Genomic DNA, 23005 nt, shown 5'->3' with positions numbered 1-23005 from the left:
TTTAATGTGCAGAATGTTAATGAAGATGAAACCGGAGATGTACAATTAGAAATAATAAGGTGCAGGTGTGAATGCAAGCGTATTAGTACGTCAAGGGCAGCCATTTTAATAGGCTCAGCACCACGTGAAGCACGTTCAGGTATATAAAATTTGCAAAGATTGTTCAACTACGACCTCTCCACCAATCTTCGAAACCTCACGAAGCTTAGATAAACCCAATGTGCTACCCGTTTAGATATATAACAACAATAATAGCAATAACTTTCGTATAACAATAGCTACGTATAGTAATAACCAATAACCGACGCTGTGTGCGAACACGGTAGCACCCTATACTTTCCGCTCGCTCAGATCCCCTTCCTGGTTGTTGGGCTAGAAAAACAGTGATGGATAAAGCTATCTAAACAATAAGGACCCAATATCTTCCAAGAGAGCTTGAAGAACATCGAAGAGCGACCGTGGATGTAAACATGGATTCTGGATGCACGGTTTGACTGACACTTAAAGTAACCAATGACACTGATGGCAAGAAGCGTAAGATATTAAACAAATAAATGATAAACCATTAAGGACACTTGATGGTTGTTGGATCTGTGACTTCAATTCATAGGTTCTAGCAAGTATCAAGCTACTGAACTGTATAAGCGCCAGTGTATCATGTAAGGTCGTTGGTCGTCCAATGCACATGTTGGCCCGGAGTTTCACGAGGTGTGCAAGGAATGTAAAAATTACACCTTTCAAATTATACTGCGTCTCGTTTTACTCGTGTGGCCTGTATGTGGACTACATGCCTACGGCATCCATTGCACGTTTATCAGTTTTAGCAAGTATCAAGTTACTGAACGGTATAAACGCCAGTGTGTATCACATAAGGTCGTTGGTTGTCCGATGCAACAATTTGGCCCGCAATTACGCGCGGTATGCAACTGATGTAAAAATTACACTTTTCAAAGTATATTCTTTTCTCGTGCGGACTACACGCAGATGGCACACATCGCGCACAACACAACAACACATTCAAAATGCTATTGAGGCAATTGCGATGGTACAGCGCATCGAGCATGTTCGCCGAGTCGCGGACTAACGGTTTCGCGACCGTGATGAGGAAGAGCTTGCACCTCTCTGGAGGCCCGTCTGCACGCCAATCCTAAACGCATCCTGAGCATGTTTGCGAACCGCTGGAACAGTTCGATGTTAGCACGGTGGATGTCATTGCATGTTATCCAATGACGAACTGCTTGATGGGGTATGAATGTTCTGTTTTTTATATTTTTATTTTTCATTTGCATTTTTGTATTGTACTCACAATTTATTTTTAATGTTATTTTCGTTAACTAACACCATTATAAGTTTTCATTGGAACTCGATTATATTTACAATACTGCAAACAATGATTTTTAATGTCAATAGCGCAACCATTTTCATAAAACATTTTGTGAGCCAACTAAGTTGTTATGTATTGTCTTGTTACTTATAATCGCTAGTTTTCTGGCCATACAATAACAGGGGCGATAAACATTTTACGCGCATGTCCGTATAGCAGATGAATCACAATTGCCTTATATCCGTGGCGTAGGTCGTAAAAATTCTTAACGCGTACTGGAAATAATTCAGGTAACTCTGTGTAGGTGCGATTGGCTTCATTCTGAGCTCAGGTAATCTTAATGCCGATTGCTCTTAGTCGTTGTGAGATACATTCTAAAGCATCAAAAGCTACAAGAAAGGAGTACTACAAGGTATTGTTTTCACACATATGTTTTTTTTTATTTACAAATTCTTTCAGTTGTAAACTAATTATATTTTTCATAATAATAATTCAAAGTCACTAAAACATTGAAGACATGTGTAGTCTTGCTATTGCAATAGTTAAATGTTTACTTCAGGCAGTTCGAATTCCGATTTCCATTTAATTTAACTCGTTTGATACAAAAAAATAGGAGCTCTACAAGGTACTCAATTATGACCCAAGGTGTTTTAAGTTTACAAAATTCTTACTTGCGGTTAGTTTATTCTGAAAATGACTCTATTTTGAGTACAAGTAATGGTTCTTGTAACCTTTCTTATACATTTAAATAAATTATCAAAATAATGATAACTAATGTTATTACTCGAGAACGCTAAAAGATATTGTATTGTAATGTTTTAGAGTTTATCTCGTATTTCAAATTACTAAAATGGTTGTTTAGCTCAGGTGCCTGCCACATGAGCTTATACTGACCTGCTAGCAACGTATTTTAGTGAGGTAGAGCTTCTTGTAAAAGAGTTCGTCCAGGGAAGTACTACCACCTTACCTATTCTTGCTACCAAGCAATAATATGAGCATTTTTGTGTTCCAGTTTTGAAGGACTTATCAATTTATGTGTCAGGGTGATGGGCGTTGTGGCAGTGGCTCAGAGTGGCACTGCAACTGCTACGGATAGGCGTGTCGCTTACCACCCGGCGCACGACTCGACCGTCCCGCCACTTGGTGTTTAAAACTTGAGAATACTTATAAATACAAGAGAACAATTAGGTAGCCATGAGGGAAAGCTTTTGAAACTGAGATTTTTCTTTACTTATAAACTCTTTCAAAGGTGTTGTGCATAATATTCCATAACTCCAGTTAGCGTTCTACAGCGTTATACTGGAGCCGTCTAATAGCTTTCTATAAATTAGGAATTTACAATCGTTTTTTTTTGGGTTTTTTTATTAGGGAAATGAGAAATAAAACGTCATAATACATAGGCCAAAGTTTCTTTTTTTATTTAGAAAAGTAATTTGTACAATTTACTAATTTACAAGTTCATACATACATTCGACAACCTTTTACTATCTAATATCTCACTCCACAAAAAACATAACTGTCGTATTTTCTATCGGCTAAAGTTCACAATTCAAAAGCTTTACAGTTTTATAATTAGAAGTACAGTCATTTTTAAAAATTGTTGAACACATGAACATTTCACTCGTGGAATACATTGATTTTGTAGCGTATTATTCTACTTATTAGCATTCCTCCGTAATAGTATTATTACGCTGCTTCAACAGCGAAGAATTGAAACAATATTTTTTATTAAACGTGCAATAAAGGACAACCACAATAAGTAACATTACTGAACAGGTTTCGAGAAACATTGTGTGTTCAGCGATTTTTAATTTTGACTCAACATTATAACAATGTCACCCATAATAGTAAATAGCGTTTATTTACAAAAAAACATGTTTTATTCTATGTATCACAGAAAAAATAATTATATTTTCTAGCATACTTTGAGCCATTCTATGATATTTCTTTAAAAAAAAGAGTTACTATAATTTATTTGTAACTAGTTATGGAAAATCGAAGATCAAGAGCTCTTGCCGCCATTTTGTTTCGTTGCATAAGAAAAAATATTTTTATATCTCGTCAATGAAGACTGGAATGAATTTAGAATTTTGACTACATATTTACCGTTCTACCTACTGAGTTACGTTATCTTACAAATTCCTGTAACTAGTGGAATATTTTCACAAAAAATCATGGTAGTAAAAACATTATATTCAATGAAACTAAAAAATATTGTCAATTATTTTTATAATTAATTTACACAACGAAAAGTATTTTTGAACAAAAATGAAACTCGCAATAAATGTGAATTTCAGTAGGTTTATTGTACTGGTACTTTATTTATAACCATTGCGTTTTTTTTAATTATTTTTTTTTTAATCTAGACGGTTAGCGATTTTCCATTTTTACCTTAAGCTCTATCATAAAATGGCTCTATAGGGGAGAGAATCCCTTAAGATTTCAACACACAGACGTTTGTCACGCCTATAGTAAAGTTAAAATTGCAAGTGTGTAAGCAGCCTTATAGAATGTAATTTACAGATTTGTAACTAATGAATATGAAGATTTATTTAAATGACTTATGTTCCTTTCTTTTCAATTGAAGCACGTTTAATTATTTGCTTTCTATATATTTTCTTTTTGTCACCTTTATAGACCAGAGGTGACTCGGTGACTACATTATTAGAGTGAATGGCTGTGCGTGGGCGACAGCACCCTATCAAGCTGACAACCCTATTTATTAACCCTTTCATAGACTGTACTTAAATTGTACCGCACGCCAAAATGTCACTACTTGTCTTTGTGCCGTAGTGCTTATATTCAATCAGTACAATAATTAAGCTTTATCGCTGACGACTGATCCCGACAACATTCTTGTATAAAAGAAAGTACAGCTATGACTATAGTAGAATGGTTGCCGTTGTTTCATATTAAATGTTAATTTAGAAAATAGATGTTGTTTTTAGAAAAAAGCTTAACTTTGCTATTAGAAAGCTCAATGACACTGAAATGAACTCATACAAATCTTAAGTCTTAAATACATATGTTTAATAAACCATTGAATTTTGTCAGTACGTTGTTGATACTTTTCTATAGAAAAGCTGTAGATGGTCATTACTCAGAAAGCAAAAGTGCGCAGTTGGTTACTTGAGATCCATATAGCAAAACAGGGTACCCCGTACTATCATATTCTGATATTTAATTTTGCAGTAAACGTCGTTACTATCCATCAACAACGTACTGATAAAATTCAACGACTACGACCACAACGACAACAACGAATGTATATAAATGCCATTGAAGTTTTATATCTTTTTAAGATTAATTCAATATAACAAAACGGCAATCATTCTCAGCCGCACTTTCTTTTATATAAGAATATTGATGAGGTCAGCCGTCAGTGATAAAGCGTAATTATTATATTGAATCGAAATAAGCACTTCGGCACAATGACAAGTAGTGACATTGTTATGGGTGGTGCTATTTAAGTAAAGTCTATTAACGGGTTAATTACGATCCTGACTGCACAAACATAAGTCACAAAAGTTAATCCATTTTAACATTAAAAGACGGATGATAATGATAGTAAGTCATAGTTTTACTAATATGATATGAATATTAATGTAGGCCATTTTGAAAGTGACAGTAACCTAATAAACACGTGAAAAATGCTTTAAAATTAGATTGACCGTAAAGTTTATACGATGAGACATAACTAAATATAAAAAAAGAGTCAATTGAGGTAAATGTACTTTACGTCATTTACTAAGAGTTCAGAATTGCTCTTCAGTTTGTATTTCTCAGTCTGTGACCGTGTTTTAGTTCACTTTTTTGAGATCTTTGTGAAAATATTTTTTTTATTATTCAATTAATCAATCGTGACCAGAATAGGGAGGATGTTTCGATGGATTGGTCATGTAGATAAAATGAATGTTGGTGGATTGACGGCACAAATTTATAAAGCTAATGTAGATGGCGGCGTGGGGAGAGGTGGACTTTGGCGTACCATATCCCAATCACATTGGGGATGTTCTTAAAAACGGCCGGGGCTTTAACCCGTGTCAGAAATAAAATGTGTGAAGAAACTAATGGGAGAGGAGGAGGCGAAGGAGGTTTGTCAGGAGTGTAGCAGGTGGAGGTCCATGGTATCTGTACTACTACCCCAGTAGGAGACAGGCGTGATGATATGTATGTATGTGTGTAATCCATCGTTTGTGTATCATTATACGTACGTATAAATTTTTTGACTTTCGTGTAATAAAAGCACTTGTAACGAACGATCATAATATATGGTTTTATTACACCAAGGTCGCGAATTTATTTTTATCGAAACTTTTAGGTATACGTCCATTAGATTTGAGAAAGACTTCTAAAGGCGCATGGAAAAGTATAAAAATATCAAGGACTTGTTTTTGTGAACCACGATTTTTTATGTTTAGAATACCAAATGTTTTATTATCAAAACATGTTAGAAACCACCATAAAGCTGTCAAAGAAGTTGTCAACAAAGTCGACGACCTTCAGATTTATCGATTTACAAATATTGACCCAGTTTGAGTCGAAGGTATGTTAAATACAAATTGACTTTGTCTTGTTCTTACCATTTCAATTATTTTGTTTATTATTAAGAACTGACAATGGAATATTATTCAAAAATAAAGCTTTAGCACTTCTAGGTATATCGAGTTCTTTAATCTTTGGGATTATTACACAAACTTGGACCTTCACATAGCAATGTAAATAAAAATTGTAAGTTGTAAGGTAACTTAAAGAAAAATGGAACTCGTCAATGTGAGCGACAGAATAAAAAATACAGAAATCCGGAGTCGCACTAAGCTATCTGTTATTTAGTACTTCCAGTGAAGATTTCAAATGTTTTTAAATTTGTTCGGCAATATTTAAGAATAAACGGGACGAAAATATGATATTTCGAATGCTTTCCAGAATAGAGACCTGCCACGAAAGTATATAATTTATAAGGAAAATAGCTTACAAAACTGAGACGTGTATGTCGCACAAAGTTGCCGAATCGTAAATCATCCGAATATTGTCATATAACCAATGAAAAGCTCGGAATCCCAATTACAATAAAATTTATCATTTTCTGAATAAATCTCAGTAATATTTAACAAAGAATCAACTTGAGATTGAGCCTGTATTGTTGAAAACCATATATGTTTAGTGTCTTATCATATATCAAATTTATTTTTATGTATTTTTAAGGATTGTTCTGAAGTTTTGACGTAAGTACATAATATGTTAAACGTTAGAAATGAGAATAAAAAGTGCACTGTAGTAGTTAGTCTAATCAGTCTTAGATCGATTTTTTTAAATATCAAAACAAAAGTTTCTCTTATTGATTGAGCATTTAGTTACAAGCGATGATTAATTAAAATTATTTTATAATTTTTTTTGCTTCATTTTACATAATAAAGAAAAACTAAGTACTTACATTTCCCCTGAAAAGAAAATCTATTTCAAAAATTCTACATGAAATAAAAATGGAAGAGCGGTGCTATTTTTTAACATTTAATTAATTTATATTAAATTTATAAGTAGATATGTGTAATACGAGATATGGAAATGGCACAACATTTTTTTCGTAGACAAAATTAAAGCTTATTTGTATTTATCTAAGTGTTGTTATTTTTTCGTTGGGTTTTGTATTAAGCTGATTGGTGAATACAAATTATGAATTATATACAATTTTTATTTTATACCTCTTCTGATTAATTGTAATAATTTAGTAGCAGCAGAGTTCCTTGTGAAAGAGTTCGTCCAGGAAAGTACTGCCACCTTACTGATTTCTGCTGCCAAGCAGTAATATGGTGGTGAAATTACAGACACGTGAGACTTGCCAACTTATGTCTCAGGATGACGGATGCAGAGTCACTGCAACTGCCATCGACAGGCGTCTCGTTTGGCTCTTGGCGCAGGACTTCTTCGTCCTGTGACCTACTACCATTAATGAAAAAAACACATTTTTCGGGCAAGGTACATGGTGTTCAGCACTTTCAGCAGTAGCTATCTATCTTGTTCTATTAATGATATAACTCATAATATAAAACAAAGTAGGCATAAGACGATCAGTGAATAATGTGCGCTTTTGAAAGATCAATAAGGTTGTGTCTCTTACAACCACGTTAGATACGCAGTCAGTGAAGAGATAGACAATTTGTCTGTGTAAACTCCATAATCTGTCCACCGTATTAATTTATGCTGTATTAAGCGCGCTTTAAAACGAATGAAGTCCTCAATCCGCCATACCCTTACCCAGCACTCAGACGAATAATGAGTTGACGGTGATGATGATGGAGAAACGCTTCAGCCCAATGGGTACTAAGAGTGTAGCTAAACGAGGTACATTCCAATTGCATTGTAGCTGCAAAGAAGCTATTGGAATGTATAGCTATGCCCTAAGACTCTACGCGACGCGAGTACCACACGATCGCGGCTATTGCAGAGACCGGTTAATGATGTAAAGTTAATGATTTACGCCAAAATCCTGATATTTAAAATAGCGGAATCCAATAAAATATTTTCGCATAAACAGATCAATCGTCATCAACATATGTTCGCATAACTGAATCAATCAGTATCAATATGGATAATGTTCGCATAACTAAATCAATTATCATCAATTGTGATATGTTTCCATATGTAGTTCAAACAACTAGATCAATAAAAATTTTTTGCCATATAAGTTTTCTTTTGCATTTACCAATCATCAAAATTAACACGTCACACTTTTAGATGATTATAACTACCTTGTAATATTTATATTTATAATGTAAAAAAGTTACAAATTCAGTTAAACACTTACGAGTATAGAAACAATTAATAAAATGGTAATGTACAGTCGAAGAAAAAAAGGAAAAAAAAAAAATTAAACTTTAATATATACTTCATCTTCATTTAAACATAAATTATATTTTATATCGATATAAAGTGTAATTCCATACGTAATTATTATAACTTTTTCTTCGACTATTCATTTATCGATTTGAAAAGGCCATAATGAATTTTTATATAGTATATAATGACTTCTTTACTCTATACTAATATTTCCATAGTATATTCTTTCGCATAGCTATAATATACTATGAAAACTAACCTATGTACACATTCTAATTTATTCATAACATCTAAATTATACACGATATACAATAACAAGACCAGTCTCAGTGAGATAAATTTTGAAATTGACGAATTTTTTTTTATAACAATTTATTAAATGACGCAAGTTCTGAAGAAATTGACTGTATACACAAAATTATAATGAATACGTAGAAAATAAATTGTACACGCAACGCCGCAACCTTGTTTACTAGTAGGTAATCGATCAATCACAAAAGTACCTTTTCGACAATGTCACCACTACAACAAAAAATTACATTTCTATATTTTTTATTAACTAATTGAAAACTCGAACATCGTCGTCCACAGTTTTAGTTTCCACTAAATTTTAGTTCACTTTGTAAATTTCGCTTTAAAGGTTTTTTGTAAATTTTATCGAAAGTTTATGAAAATTTTGGTTATACGTGAGTCGCTAGAGGTTGCTGTAGGCCGTTACCTGCAACAAAATGGTTAAATCAGATCGTGGATGAAAAAACTATTGTCTTGCATCACTTAGTAGAGTAGGTTAATATTCAAAACGGGCTGTACGGTCTGTCTGTACAATTTAGTCAGGAGAAGGCGTCTGCTCGCGTCAGAGGTTTAGTCAGGACTGCCCTCGTCGTCCTTTGTCCAAAGAAAACAAATGTCGGTCGTCGTCTTTTATCCAAAAGAAAGTCGGTCTAATTTCGAATTTCTGTCGGTCAAGTAAATCTGTCTTTGTGGCCTGTCAATCTGGTCATCCATGGAGGCTGGACGCGACACGGGCAATGTACTTTAAGAGTCTATACTACCTCAGCTCGAATTCAATCTTTTCCCGTACTATATATATATCATATATATATATATCATATACGAGTATATAAAGTAACTATTGAATACAGCGGTTTTCTTGTAAAATTTCGAAGTAAATTTGTGATTTTTTTCTATCGTGAAAATTTTTACGAATCTAATACATAATACGTTGTCAATTTGTTAGTTTCCTTAACTACCTAAAATAAGTGATTACTAAATATATCCCTACAAAACGACGGTAAAAAGGTTTTTGCGATTGCTGACATTTCGGGTACTCTTACCTCAGTTGATCCCATAGAGACCATTGACCCTTAACAGAGACCGGATGGAATGGCATAAAAAAAAAGTTTTGTAAAAATTGCCTTTTATCTTGCTGACTGTACCATTTTTTCAAAATATGTGAATGCCAATCAAAATATCTTCAAAATTCATGGATAGGCTTCTAGAACCGTTTTCCTGTAACTACAACGATTAAGGTGGCTGGCCTTGCTGCCCCGTTTTAAATTTACACCCTGTATATTTTTTCCAAAGTGATTTATTCCATAATTTGACTATTATGCGGAATCGATCAAAGCCATTTGAGGTTGTATAGACTCTTAATGCCACTAAAATCTTTCAGTAAGAAGTGTGTCCTACAAACTTGATAAAATTTTGATTATAACGTTAGGAAGTAAGCTTGCTGCATTACATACGTTTGCTAAATAGCTGATCGAAGTTTGCGTTCAATGTAATACATTCATAGTTTAGCCCATCGGCGATAGGTCGCGGGTCTGTCGGTTTTTTACAGATTATACTTCGGAGAGTGTGCCCATGAGCTCCACCAGCTCATTCCATCCGCCCCCTTTTACCATCGGACATCTAGACGAACGGCGGGATATCACCCTCACCTGGTTGATATTCCTTTAAAACGTACTAAGCGCTTTTCGTCATCTTTTATAATGCGCACAGCCCGTGACTGGAATTCCCTGCCTGCGTCTATTTTTCCGAGTACATACAACCCGAATATTTTCAAGGTGCGTTTGAATAGGCATCTTCTGGGCGAGCTCGTACCAACGTAGACCTCATCTTTGCTCTAGGGCTAGGTAGTGGTCAAGAGTACGTCCATTTTTAATAAAAAAAAAAAAAAATCTTGAAGGATAATAAAAAATATAACTCACCTTTCTTAGTAACGGTAGCATTGCTAATAGTCCTGTTGGATGGCGCCAATATGTAATGGGCGCTGGGTGATTGTGGTGTGGCTGAAGATGTTGCTACCCCAACCTGTATAGTACACACAATTGTAAAGGATTTAGGGTTGATTTTACATTGCACATACAAGTAAGGATCCGTGTGGCTTTGAATAATGAATAATGTGCCAAACAAACACATCAAAACCTGGTTTTAAACTACGGAAGCGCCTGTACTATGAGTACCAGACAACGGAATTCACTGAGGCACTACCCAGAACATTCAGTTCTTAACCGATTTAGAAAATTTCATTTCCCAAATTTGTTCTACCGGGAACCGAACCTGAGATCTCCCCATCCAATGCTCACAGCGCAAACCGTTGGGCCATCGAGGTCGCAAAATGAATATGTATATATAATTGTGTTAGCCGTTAGTATGTTCTATTATTTAAATTATTAATGTTTATCTCGTCCTTCATTTTTGCATAAATTGTCTGGCTGCCAAAACTATATAAACGTTTGAAACAGTTCGTTTTGAAGCAGTAACACAGCTTAGACCTTCATCAATAGGCAATTAACGAAAACGTCTGAACGTTTATTAAAATCCTTCATCCTCCCTAACGAGATTGAAAGTCAATAGGATTTTCATTTGTAGTTCAAATATCTATTCGTCCTTCAGTTTAAAATAATTATCTCGAAGTATCTAACGACATCTTCAGAGAATAAACTAAATAATTACCAAAAATTTAAGTAATTTTAAGTTATCATCACATAGAAAATGTTAATACAAAAGCTACGTATACTGGTTATATACTCAATGAGGTATCGTGTGTAAGCAAAACAAAAGATCAAGTTTCTGTTTAGTGGAAAGTTGCCTAACATCTGAACAGTACATTATTTTTCAAAGAGAAAGTAGAATTACAGTCGCAATTATTGTAAAAGCTAAGAAACCAACTAGTACTTCTGTAAACGACGTGATTATATTAATTCTATGATCATTTCGAATAATACGAGCAGACTATAATGTTAATAATTTTCAAAAAAATTCCTATTAATTTTGAATAAATAACCCTTATAATGGCCTATTTCAATATTATGAATGTAAATAGGTTTACTTACAAAAACACGTGAAAGTCTTTGTTTAAACAGTTCATCAATGAAAACATAAGGTTCATCACCTTTACATTTGCATCGCCAAGAAGCGTATCTGGTGTTGGTATCACAACACCTGTACTTAATAAACACAATCTAAGCATATAGCTATAGCTACTCTATTCACAGAATAGGATCTCCGGTCTTTCATTCACATGTGTCGGATATCAGATTACTGTTATTTGGAAATGGGAACAATACTCCAATTGGTCAGTCAATGGCTCTTATGCATTTGGGAATTCAGGTAGGAATGGGATTGTATATCACCGAATAGAAATATTCAAATTGCATGGATAGGGCGTTATTTAGTTAGAGAGGCTTTGTTTCTAGGATTAATGGTTTACTTCCACTTCATGCAAATTATTATTACAAAATTTTCATCAAAACCACTTAATAGAAATTTCAAATTTATATTCATAAATAATGTCTCTTTCTTCGTAAGTTAAGTTAAACAATCATTTACTACTGTTATTTTCTCTTCTGGATCACATTATACAGAATTAATCATATAGGTAGGAGGTACTTGGTATTTCAAAGGCAATATCCGAATAAAATTACTTACAGCAGGTTGCGTACTATCAGTGGACATTGTAGAAGTAGTAATAGGACTCGTCGCACATTGTGGAGACGCTAGGCTTGTGGGTGACGTTATTGAGTGAGATGATGTACCTGCAGAGAATAACGTATTTGTATTTAGCAATAGTGAATTGGATAAGTCGGTTAAGAAAACAATACTTTAAATTTCATAAGGTCTGATCACTTAACTTATTACAAGAAAGCAATATATCTATATAGGTAATACCTATACTAACAAATTGGATACAGATTACAAGATGCCACTCAAACGTTACACTAGATTGCTAATCGCAGTATTAGTTTATTCCATAAAAATCTTATTGAAATCTTACCTGAAGGTAAAATCACAGAACTTCTAACAGAAGAATATGGTGGTGGTGCAGGTGTAGACGCTGGCTTGGCAGTATTAACAGTAGTAAAGCCAAGACCTCCTCCTGCTCTTAGGTGAGGATTCCCATAAGTCGCCGCGTACCTGACGTCTACACCTGGTATTATTCCTCCATTCGGTATTCGATTTACTGTAATAAATAGGGGGATATTACTTAAAGGTAATTAACGAATCAGTGAACGTCAACAAGACTGACATTTTAATATCGAAAAAACTATGAATATTCAATGATCCTGCATTGAAGAAGTAAGCAAGCAACTGTAGAATTTTTGTTTGTATAGTAAATTAAAAGAGATAATTAACTTCGTTGGCTTCTTTTTTCTACGTATGTCTTCGTTCATATTTTGAACTAAGCCAGTTAACTATGACGTTTTATTTATAAAGGAATGATTAGATCTTACAAAAATGTCCCCATATTTTATTTTCATAACAACGCATACTTTATTCCCAACTAAACCGGAAATATTTTGTCAAAGCTTTTAAAAGGAGTGGCGCATTTGAATACAATGTTACTAACAAAAGTTTTCAACTTTGTCGCTCTATTCGTAAAATACAATCTGATGTTCTTACTTGTATCAAAATTTTAAGTTCCTTACTGTGAGAACCAAGTTTGAAAGACGTAGTCTTTGGACAAACACAATGTTATTGTTAGCAGTTTTAGTGTATAACTTCAAATACAACTTTTGAAAGATTAAATTTATTTTGAAATTATGTTCGTTTCTACTAGTAAAATAAAACAAAGATGTAAATATATTAAACCAATGCTACGAGACAGTTCAATTCGCATTTGTAGATGAGTAGTTTTAGCGGAAGCTTGTGATGCAGTTGATATCTTATTCCTATTTTGATTAAATTATTTTCTTACAATGTGTAGAGCATTTTTCATTTATACATTAAGGTTATCGACTTACCCTCATTATTGGGTAATCCCAGGCTATTCAATGCGTTACTACTGTCTTGCCTCTTAACAGGCCTCTGTAGGGAGTTGTTCTGGGACCCATTTCCAGGATTGAACTGTACGGTTGACGTCGTATCAACGCTTCTAGGTAGACTACCATTAACAGACCTAAATAAGTATATTATAATAAATAATTATAGTAACAATAGATGAAAGTAATGGGAAAGACAGCTTTTTAACCCAAATGAAACAAAAACTGAGGTTATCATTTAAGGGTAGGATGCATGTCTAAGACATAGCAATACTCAACGTTAAAATTTGTTTTAAAGAGATAAACTTCTTGTGTAAACAAAAAGTCATACAAAAAAAATAAGTGTTGTTGAAAACAATAACTTTATACATATTCAGCATGTTAATGAAAAGTAAAAATAATATAGTAATTTGGCTAAATAATAGAAAACGTTGCAACTCACCTATTAGGAGTTAGTTTATCACTACTTATAGTGGGCGATTGGACTCGCAGTGAACCCGGAGTGTAATCGTGTCCATAGTGGACGTACGTTGAATATCCATTGCTGTAGCCGTTCATCTGTTTTAGACATTGTGATATTATAGTGCATGTTCCAAAATGGTTTAACGAGATACCATTGTAGCGCGAGTTTGCATGCAATGCAACTAATAACATCAAATTCAGAAAGAGTGTCAATGCAGTTTCAGGTATATGTATAGCTTAAAAAGATTTGTCAACCTTCTCTAATTTGCAGGTATCATCGTGATATTTTCCTTCACCATTAAAACAAGATGTGATAATAAATAAATTGAACACTTCGAAAAGACTCAAGAATTAGTACTCAGAGCTAAGACATTCTACGATGCAACTCTTCTGCCAAAAACACTATCATTGGCACCATTATTGTGATCTAAAAGTATTACCTATAGGTACAATTGATAAGAGAATGGATTCATTGCAAAACAGAAGCTTCAAAAGTAATTTGTCGGAGTTTATTAAACGATATTGCCAGTAAATATTTCTGGCGACATTCACAATCAATGTAATAAAAACTAACCTTATAGCAATCAGCATAGGCGGGATCACTGTAATCGTTGCTATATCTATAAGGCTGGTAAGAGTTCCCTTGATTGATAGTTGTTAGTGGTACTGTTCCGGCAAGTGGTATACCACTTCCTAGCTTTGCGTTGGAACAGAGAGTGCTATCTGAGCCAGTGTTTGAGTAATCCTAGAACAAAATTATAAAGTAATGGTATATTTATAGTATAGTATATTGCATAAATATAACCTTAGTTGTATTCCGATAAATACTTAATAGAGTTTCAGAAAACGGTAGGAAGGTTTATTGTGTTTTCAATTATAGTGATTGACAAATTTTCATAAACTGCATGAAAATTAAAGAAAAGTTTATAAAATAATGACATGAAGCTTAGCTATTGCTCAGTAATCTAATTAAGAAAACAAAAATATAGTTACAGGTTTAACATAAGCTTGAATTTATATTTTCAGAATCCTTTCTTGGGAACATAAACCAAATATAAGCCGGACTAGTTCCCTGGTTTCAACATTATAAACAAATGTACATAAACTTTTCATAGCGCACTCATATAAGTTCGTAAAATGTTATAAGATTGTTTACCGATTTGTATACCATGAATAAAGAATGTCTGTATAGATATCTCTTACTTACCACTTCACAACTGCCGTTAGCCTGCCTCAATTCCATCTTCAATTCACTTATATTAGAATTCCTATCGTTCTCTTTGTACAGTTCTTCAGCTGTCACTGTCACATCTGGTTTCTCGGCTACTTGAGTCTGTTTATTGTTTCTCTGTTTTCTTTGACAGAGTATCACTAGCATTATTACTATTGCCACCATTATTGTTCCTGATGTCACTCCGAAGAGAATCATAAGGAGTGGAAATGTTTCTGTAAAGAAAAAATGTATTAAATACTTCGTTCATATGTACTATTTTATCGTGTGGTTCATCCTGAGTTTTTAAATACCAAATGTGTTCACTATTTCATTCCAGAAATTTTGTTACTCCCTATCTACTAAAAGGTAAAAATTACATCCAGACCCATGCATATTGCTCAGTGGGGAAACAATTCAAACTTATGCTTTGACGGAAGTAACCGTTAGCCAGCGTTGTGATCACCTTCAGACTTGATCGTCGCAAACTGAACGCTCCTTAGCGAGAAATTTCGCCTGTGGCTCCCAGATATCCAATGTTCGGTACGAAGCTGTATCACTGTCTGAAGTTGGTATATTTAAACCTTTTGCATTGCACGACTGGTCTAATAGTGCTTACGTGGACATGAAAGGAGCAACAGTATTCACACAAGTCACATCAAACACTAACGATCATACCAGTTAATACCATCGGGCCTTATGCCGTCGTTGCGGTAATCTTAACGATAGTCATTATTTGACTGAGAAATACTTGGAGGATGGTGTTACAAAATTACTACTATCTATCAATCTACGTGTTGTAGATTTCAATACATCGTAGTGAGTTCATCGAAGAAAGCAAACTTCGCCTTTAATACACTCACCGAATGGGGATCCAATAAGTTTTCCCAATCTTTAAAATTAAATCTCATAAAATCAAGCATCTGCTTCTGAAATATTTCTAAAATTTTTATAATTTTTTTAGAATCCCATCAGTGATTATCAACTACTCACAAGGTTTCTTGTGATCGTCTGGCTATACTAAAATTTAACTAGTTTTCATAAAACCAACATTTCTCATGTGTGACGTTATATTTTATCTCTTGCAGACTTATCAATCCACTTTATGGGCACAACGACCGTACATTACAGTAAGTATGTCGTCATTTTAGTGTCAACATAAGGGAGACAGTTTGTTGGCTATTGTATAAAATTGTTTGTAGTTTGAGGTTTATACGTTATGGCTGGAAGAAACCACAAAATGGTAAAAAGAAGATTAACATTGGAATTCAGTGTAGGTGGTGTTGTTCACAAGCGTGTTCCAGACATTTTCTTTAAAATACATATCGCTACACAAGTAGTGTAGTTCTCTATTACAAAAACAGATGCAGTGTTTTTGTAGGCACGACAAAGGTGTGGAAATTAAATGAAGAGATATTATACCATGGTCAACTTTAAACTTTTGTACATAAAACATCAGGAAGTAAATTCTTAAACAAAATAATTAAAAAAATTGAACTAATGAAAAGTACTTACTATTAGGTCTTAGAACAATTTCCAAGGTATCGCTCCCATATTCATTGGAAACATTGCATTTGTAGACTCCAAAATGTTTGGATTGACTTTCTCTGACGATGAGAGTAGAATTGATGACACCACCTTCCTGGACGTCTTCAAGGAAAGCGTAATCCTAAAAACAAATTGGTTCATTAGCTTTATGTTGTGTGTGTGTGTTTACTGCATTACTTAATTATATCCAATATTTTTCATAGTCTTTGGTAACAAGAAAGACCTATACTAACTCAAAATCTCGGCTGCTGTCACAGTACCTAAGTAATAACTTAAAATGTCTTCGACGAATTTCTCACGTTTCTCTTTCACCGTAAAAGCAAGTGACAATCAAGTATCTATCGGGTTTCGTTTTCTCGATTGCTACATATTGGATATGATACTATTTTTTCGGATCTAAATTTGCATACCTATAATTGTTTTTTTTTGTCACATGTTCGCACACTGTATATTTAAATAAAATCATAAGTCAGCCGCGACCATGACCATGGGACCTGTAAAGAACTCGTAACGTTGGTTTGCTTGAAAAGACAAACATCCGCCATTTTAAATCCGAAAAAAATAGTTTCATTTCTAATTAAGAGTAACAAGTTTAAATATATTCATAAGTGCAGATTTGTGTTTCATCACATTCATAAATTCATAGTAATCTATCGTTTAGTCTCTGCTGCGGGTTTTTCTTTTATTCTTTGATCGCATGATAAAATACTGTTACTATCAAAGTTGAACTTGACCTTGAACATGTCAATATTCTTTTCACATACCACTTAGGGTAGTGCTCCAGTCTAAACGAGTTTGAGACTGTATAATTTATTAAATTTATTGTCACAAACGTTTATTTTAAAAGCTACTGTTTATTATTTTGTATTATTACGTTGTTTGTAATTTTATTTTTAATGGCTATCGAAAATAAAATGCTTTTTACTATCATTAATATAAAAGCAGAATTGGAAATCGCTACAACACAAAATAGATGGCATACAGAAATCTGTAGTAAAAATACGTAAATTGCAACCATGATCGTTTTGGTAAAATGTGACGGAGCATCCCTTCACCCTTCATTTTAACCTTTAATACCTCTGATCTTAGTTCAGACACTTAAGATTCATATGCAACAGATTTTTACGATTTGAATAAATCGAAAAGAGCATAAAGTAATTAAAACTCTTGATTAGCGTTTCCCAAAATTCCTGAGCAAAGAATCCCTTTGAGATATTTATCGTAGATGCTTTAGCAAAATTGCATTAGTATAAACAACTTGTTAATTTTTTACAGCTGACGTGATCCCTGGAACCCCTACTGTTTATTGCTCTTGTAATTTACGAAACGGAATTAGGATCGCATTCTATGACAAAATTAGCAATGAAATTACTGAAGCCTGTTTGTTTTATTATTTGTTTGTGTATTAAATATTAGTTGCGAAAAGCGAAATAACAACATCAGCTGCTTACACTACATTACATTTGACTTTTCAAGCGAATGGTAATTTGTTATGCGGTCAGTGCCTGATTAGTTTGTCTTCATTATGTTCTCTTCATTATTTTTCATCTGTTTATTATTTATATGTGTGTAATTTACATATTTATTTACTTATTGCCATTTCTAAATATTCCATACCCCAATCTTTTGCGAAACCACCTCCAGTATGACCCGGAAAAAACCAAATACAGTCAGCCATATAAATCAGATTACATCCTAAATCACGTCTAAACACGCGTTTTACATTACACACACCGATTTATCTGCCGCCGATGTTATTTATTGCTTTGTGGTTATTTTTTATGCTCTTCTAAATGATAAAGTTGTTGATCGGTTCATATTTTATTCTGTAGACTGATAAAGGGTTTCTGTAGTATAATATGTACCGTTGTTTGTAAAGAACTATTCTTGTGTTAGAACTAAGCGTATTTTATCAATTTTATGTTATTCTTTTTTTTCTTGTAATTATTTAGACATGTTTGTTAATAGATTCATTAAATAATTGGTTTTCATTGCTGCTATATTTTTTACTTTCTTCCCGTCACTTCATTATCTAAGAAATTCAACAATTTCGACATCACTTACTTGATCATGTAAAGAATCGATTTCCTTGCCATCAAATGTCCAAACTATACTGTCAATTCTAGGTATAGCAAATGCAGCACACTCTATATTCACAGTATCGCCTTGAGATCCAAACTGTGTGTGGTTAGAGAGAATTTTCGGTGGACCTGAAAATAACCATTTCATCAGAAAAAATGTATAAGACAAATGTTTATAAAATACTTCGCACATGTCAGTGTGGAGTTTCGAAATTAATTGTTAGGTATGTTCTTAGATCGACGAAACTATAGTTATCAAGAGCGTTTCAATATACATGAACGATTTGTATGTAATTGTTAGTATCGTTAGTGTATTCAGTGTCAGTTTTCCTTTCACGAGAATAAAAGCCGAATATACAATTTAAGTTACTGTTCCCTTAAAAAATAATTATAAAGGAAGTGCTGTGTCATTTCCAATAGGTACGTTTTTAACCTTCATACCGCAGGATAGTGTTGAGAAGCAAATCGAATGTCTGTCAACAATATATCGATACATAAAACATGAACAAATAATATTTGTAACTTTTATTAAGCATTGATACAATGTAAATTATAAAAAAATAAAAAGCATATGGTCCAAGAAAATTACTTTCAGAGTAAAAAGTATTAAAATATCGTTTACGAATTAACGTATCAAAAATTGCGTATTATTGTAAGTGTATTTATTATTCATGTACATTTATCGTCTGGCGGCATCGCTAGCACTTTTCATCGCTGGCACTAGACCATTCAGTATTGTCGATAAACGATAGTTAGATGATTACATCGACAGCTACGCATCACTGAATAGAAGCCAAGGCCCTTCCTTTATTTTGTAATGAAAGAAAAATGCCTCCGTAGCTTTTGTAGCTTTTGTATCTAATTCTATACGGACTTATACGGATATATAGTGGAAAATTCTTTATGTATGTTTTCTTTTGTATTTAATGAGGTGTGAGTTGGACGCTTAAACTGGAAGGCTTTTTTGTATTCTTACCATGAACATAAAATATAATATTATTCTAAATTTTCTGGGCATGTTCACACTTTGTGTGTTTAATGTCTTTCAAGACCGTTACCATAGTTTAATTTGTGGAATATAAGACAAAACAGTTTTACCCGTCTAAAGGATAAGTTTTTAATTCAAAAATATTAATTCCGTTAAAATTATTGGTTTGAATTGTACATAACTATTTCTTAATTATTATTTTTTCTTCACTTCTCAGTTTTCTTGCCGTATTTAGTAGTTAACGGTGTTGGTGACACAATCATTACATATTTAGTGTAAAAAAGAAATTAATTATAAGTTTAAATTGTGTCCACTGTTTGTTAACCGAAATAACTAAATAAAAAAGTTTCAAAATTATGAGTAATCAGTCAATTCTTTTATCCCTTGGCCGTTGAGTATTTTGCCCTATATGTGTATCGTTGGAATATGTGTTCTAAATTTATTGTTTTCTATATACTAACAAGTTGTACTCATATTCTTTCCTGATCTAATAAAGAACAAGAGTGCACTAAATGACCAATGCAATTGGAGACAGTAAAAGATACCAAAAACGTAACAAGGAATGCCCTTAGTGTTTTTTTTTATAATAACAGATGGTGGGATAATGGAATTTACTCTGGAATATTACCCAGAACCACCGAGTATATATAGCCAGAAACAGAGACGAAATAAGGGCCATCCATCCCTGGGAACTCGTCAGGCAAATGGACCTTATATCACTTTTAAATATCAACTCTCGTTAGCGCTGTAATCACAAATTAGAAAACTGAAATAGTACAGCGCCAACAACTGACCTGTGTCTACATCTCCGTATATTAAAAAGATATTCTGTACTTATTATAATAAAGATAATATCTTTAATAACGGGGGCTGTTCCATTCGGTGGTGTAGGAAAAACAGCAAAACATCTAATTACAAAACAAACGGAATCGCATTTCATCGGTAATTAATTATTGAATATGTTATTTTTAAATTTTTGTCCATTTCCGCAAAGTTCAAGTTAAACTGATCCATTTGAAGTAAAACATTTGACGACACCTGTCAATTGTTTCGAATTCGGGCTGGCCAATCGGCCAACCGTTATCACATTAATGATTTGGCAGAATAGTTTCCAAACAAATTAAATGACATTCCGTCTCTATTTCTGGTTATGTACTCGATGCCCAGAACACATAACCAATTTAGAAAAGCGCCAAGCCGGGTAAGGGTGCTGGTGAAATTACAGGCACATGGGATTTGTCAACTTATGTCCCAGAGCGACACGCGCCGCGGCAGTACCCTTCAGATCTTTGAAATTTAAAGCTCTGAGTGGCACTGCATCTGTTATGGACAAGCGTGTCTCTTAACACCAGGCGCATGTCTTGTTCGCCCCGTCACTTGGTATTATATAAAAAAAGATAAGTTTGGTTCGTAAATTTGTCCTTCTTCCATTCTACACCCATAGTACAAACTATTGGGATATTGAAATCATTGATGTATGTATAATAAATATCTCAATAACTCGTCAGCAGACAAACATAATTTCAAATTTCTGTTTCTTGTTTCTAAAGTGTTTACGTCTATACACTTACCTTTAATAAATAAAGAAGCCTCAGCTTCGATTTCAGGGTACCCGTCTACACTGGCCTTGCAAAGGTATCTACCTGACGTATGTGTGTCCAAAGTTAGAGTTAGATTAGGTGTTCTTCCGACTCTCTGTGAAAGAAAAGGAGATACAATACAACATTCCTGATGAATTAGATGATTTTGAGATAGACCACTTTTCTAGAAAACCGTTCATATGTTGATTACACTCGGTTTGTGTACTTATGAAAGATATAAATAAATAAATATTTTTATAAGAAGCGAGATAAGAAATTGTCAACTCTATCCCTTCTCCTTGTGGTTCATTAATCTTTATTGTTTATGATTCTGTTTTGCAAATTTTTGAGAGTCCTATAACAAGACTTGTTTATTTTAACATATGTATGCGTATAATCAGGACCAAACCACTGAATTGAACTTTATAATCCCAAGATCCCTCTACATTACTACGGTAGAATTGTATATGAAGCTGTTGAAATAAAAAAAAATCGTAATTTGAATAGAGAGGACGATTTTAAGCTTTCATCGTCGTGGGACCTAATCATCAGCAAATGTAAGCGACATCAAGTATCGCTCGACAAGTCGTCGGATATCGTGTAATGTGTGTCGGTCTAGTACAAAAATAAATAATGACAATTGTTGCAAAATATCCGAAATGTCAAGGTAAGTAAAATGAACCGACTGTTAAAAATAAAATATATTTTTTTATTTATTTACTTATAATCAGGTAACGACCCGTAAATACATATCTCAAGAACTAACATACATAATAATATAATAAAAAAAATAATTAATTACACGTACGGACCGCGATGTGTAATGCAACGTAGGTGTCCGATTACCGTCCTCGAAACGTCGGTACATGACACCCTTTGGCCAGAACTCCTCCTTCATGAAAGTCGACAGATGTTGAGATGGTACTCTCACCACAAATAAGTTATCAGCATTGGCTTTCACCCGTGTGTACTCCACAATCTCCGCAGACTTTGTGGAGTAATGAAATCGTGACACGTGTAGCAACGTCGTCGGCAATGTGTATGCATATGTGTTTATTAGTTGTTTTCCATATAAAGTGGTTTCAGATTAGTTAAAATATAATCAAAACTTACAATAGTCTGATCCTCCTCGTAATGTAGCCATCTGATTTCTGGAGTCGGATATCCTTCGACATCGCAGCTCAACGTAACTATCGTGCCTTTTTCGCCTTCTACGTCTTTTGGTAAGTTTCTGAACGTTGGTGCGTCTAAAAACGTATGTATATCGTCAGTGGTCAGGATAAAAATGTCAAGCATAGAAGAGAATAGAGAAGAATGTATAAACCCGTGAAAAGTTGTCGTTTTGCAAATGTGACCTTATTACATCTAGGGTGGAAATCAGAAGTTCCTTGAATGCTATATTTGGGGATCACAAAGAACTTACATGTGACTTCCAAAGTGATAGTTTCTTCACTTTTGCCAACTTCGTTGTAGACTTCACATTTTGTTACCATTTCACTGTATTTTCTAGTTACGTTTGGGATACGCTGGAAAAATATAGTCATATTAAAAACGTACATGGGTCACCATGAGTCATATTTAGATGAAACTAGATATTTGGTTGTATATTACTAATGACGACTAGAGATCGCAACAGGCAGTGAGTATATATTTAGTTAAAATTTCATAGAGTGCAAATAATGTAAACATCGAAAAAACACAAAGAAAAATT

At 33.7% G+C, this 23005-nt stretch overlaps 1 protein-coding gene across 3 annotated transcripts in view; it reads right to left on the bottom strand.

Moving 5' to 3' along the window:
- Positions 1–8789: 8789 nt before the first annotated feature.
- Positions 8790–23005, bottom strand: part of LOC113233600 (irregular chiasm C-roughest protein-like) — a 214487-nt gene continuing 200271 nt past the window's right edge. For all 3 annotated transcript variants that reach the window (XM_026468750.1, XM_026468749.1, XM_026468751.1), the window contains 13 exons: positions 22718–22820; positions 22408–22541; positions 21286–21409; positions 18710–18855; positions 16613–16766; positions 15095–15333; positions 14462–14632; positions 13868–13983; positions 13408–13562; positions 12441–12626; positions 12095–12201; positions 10372–10474; positions 8790–8879 (listed from right to left, as the gene is read on the bottom strand). In XM_026468750.1, coding sequence (XP_026324535.1) covers positions 8842–8879; positions 10372–10474; positions 12095–12201; positions 12441–12626; positions 13408–13562; positions 13868–13983; positions 14462–14632; positions 15095–15333; positions 16613–16766; positions 18710–18855; positions 21286–21409; positions 22408–22541; positions 22718–22820 — 1776 coding nt within the window. In that variant the 3' untranslated portion in view covers positions 8790–8841. The remainder of the gene's footprint in view (positions 8880–10371; positions 10475–12094; positions 12202–12440; positions 12627–13407; positions 13563–13867; positions 13984–14461; positions 14633–15094; positions 15334–16612; positions 16767–18709; positions 18856–21285; positions 21410–22407; positions 22542–22717; positions 22821–23005) is intronic.

The sequence above is a fragment of the Hyposmocoma kahamanoa genome, unplaced genomic scaffold (genome assembly GCF_003589595.1).
Source record: "Hyposmocoma kahamanoa isolate Upper Pololo Valley unplaced genomic scaffold, ASM358959v1 79, whole genome shotgun sequence".
Taxonomy (NCBI): Eukaryota; Metazoa; Arthropoda; class Insecta; order Lepidoptera; family Cosmopterigidae; genus Hyposmocoma; species Hyposmocoma kahamanoa.
The sequence above is the reverse complement of the archived record's forward strand: the minus strand, read 5'-3'. Positions and strand labels throughout refer to the sequence as shown.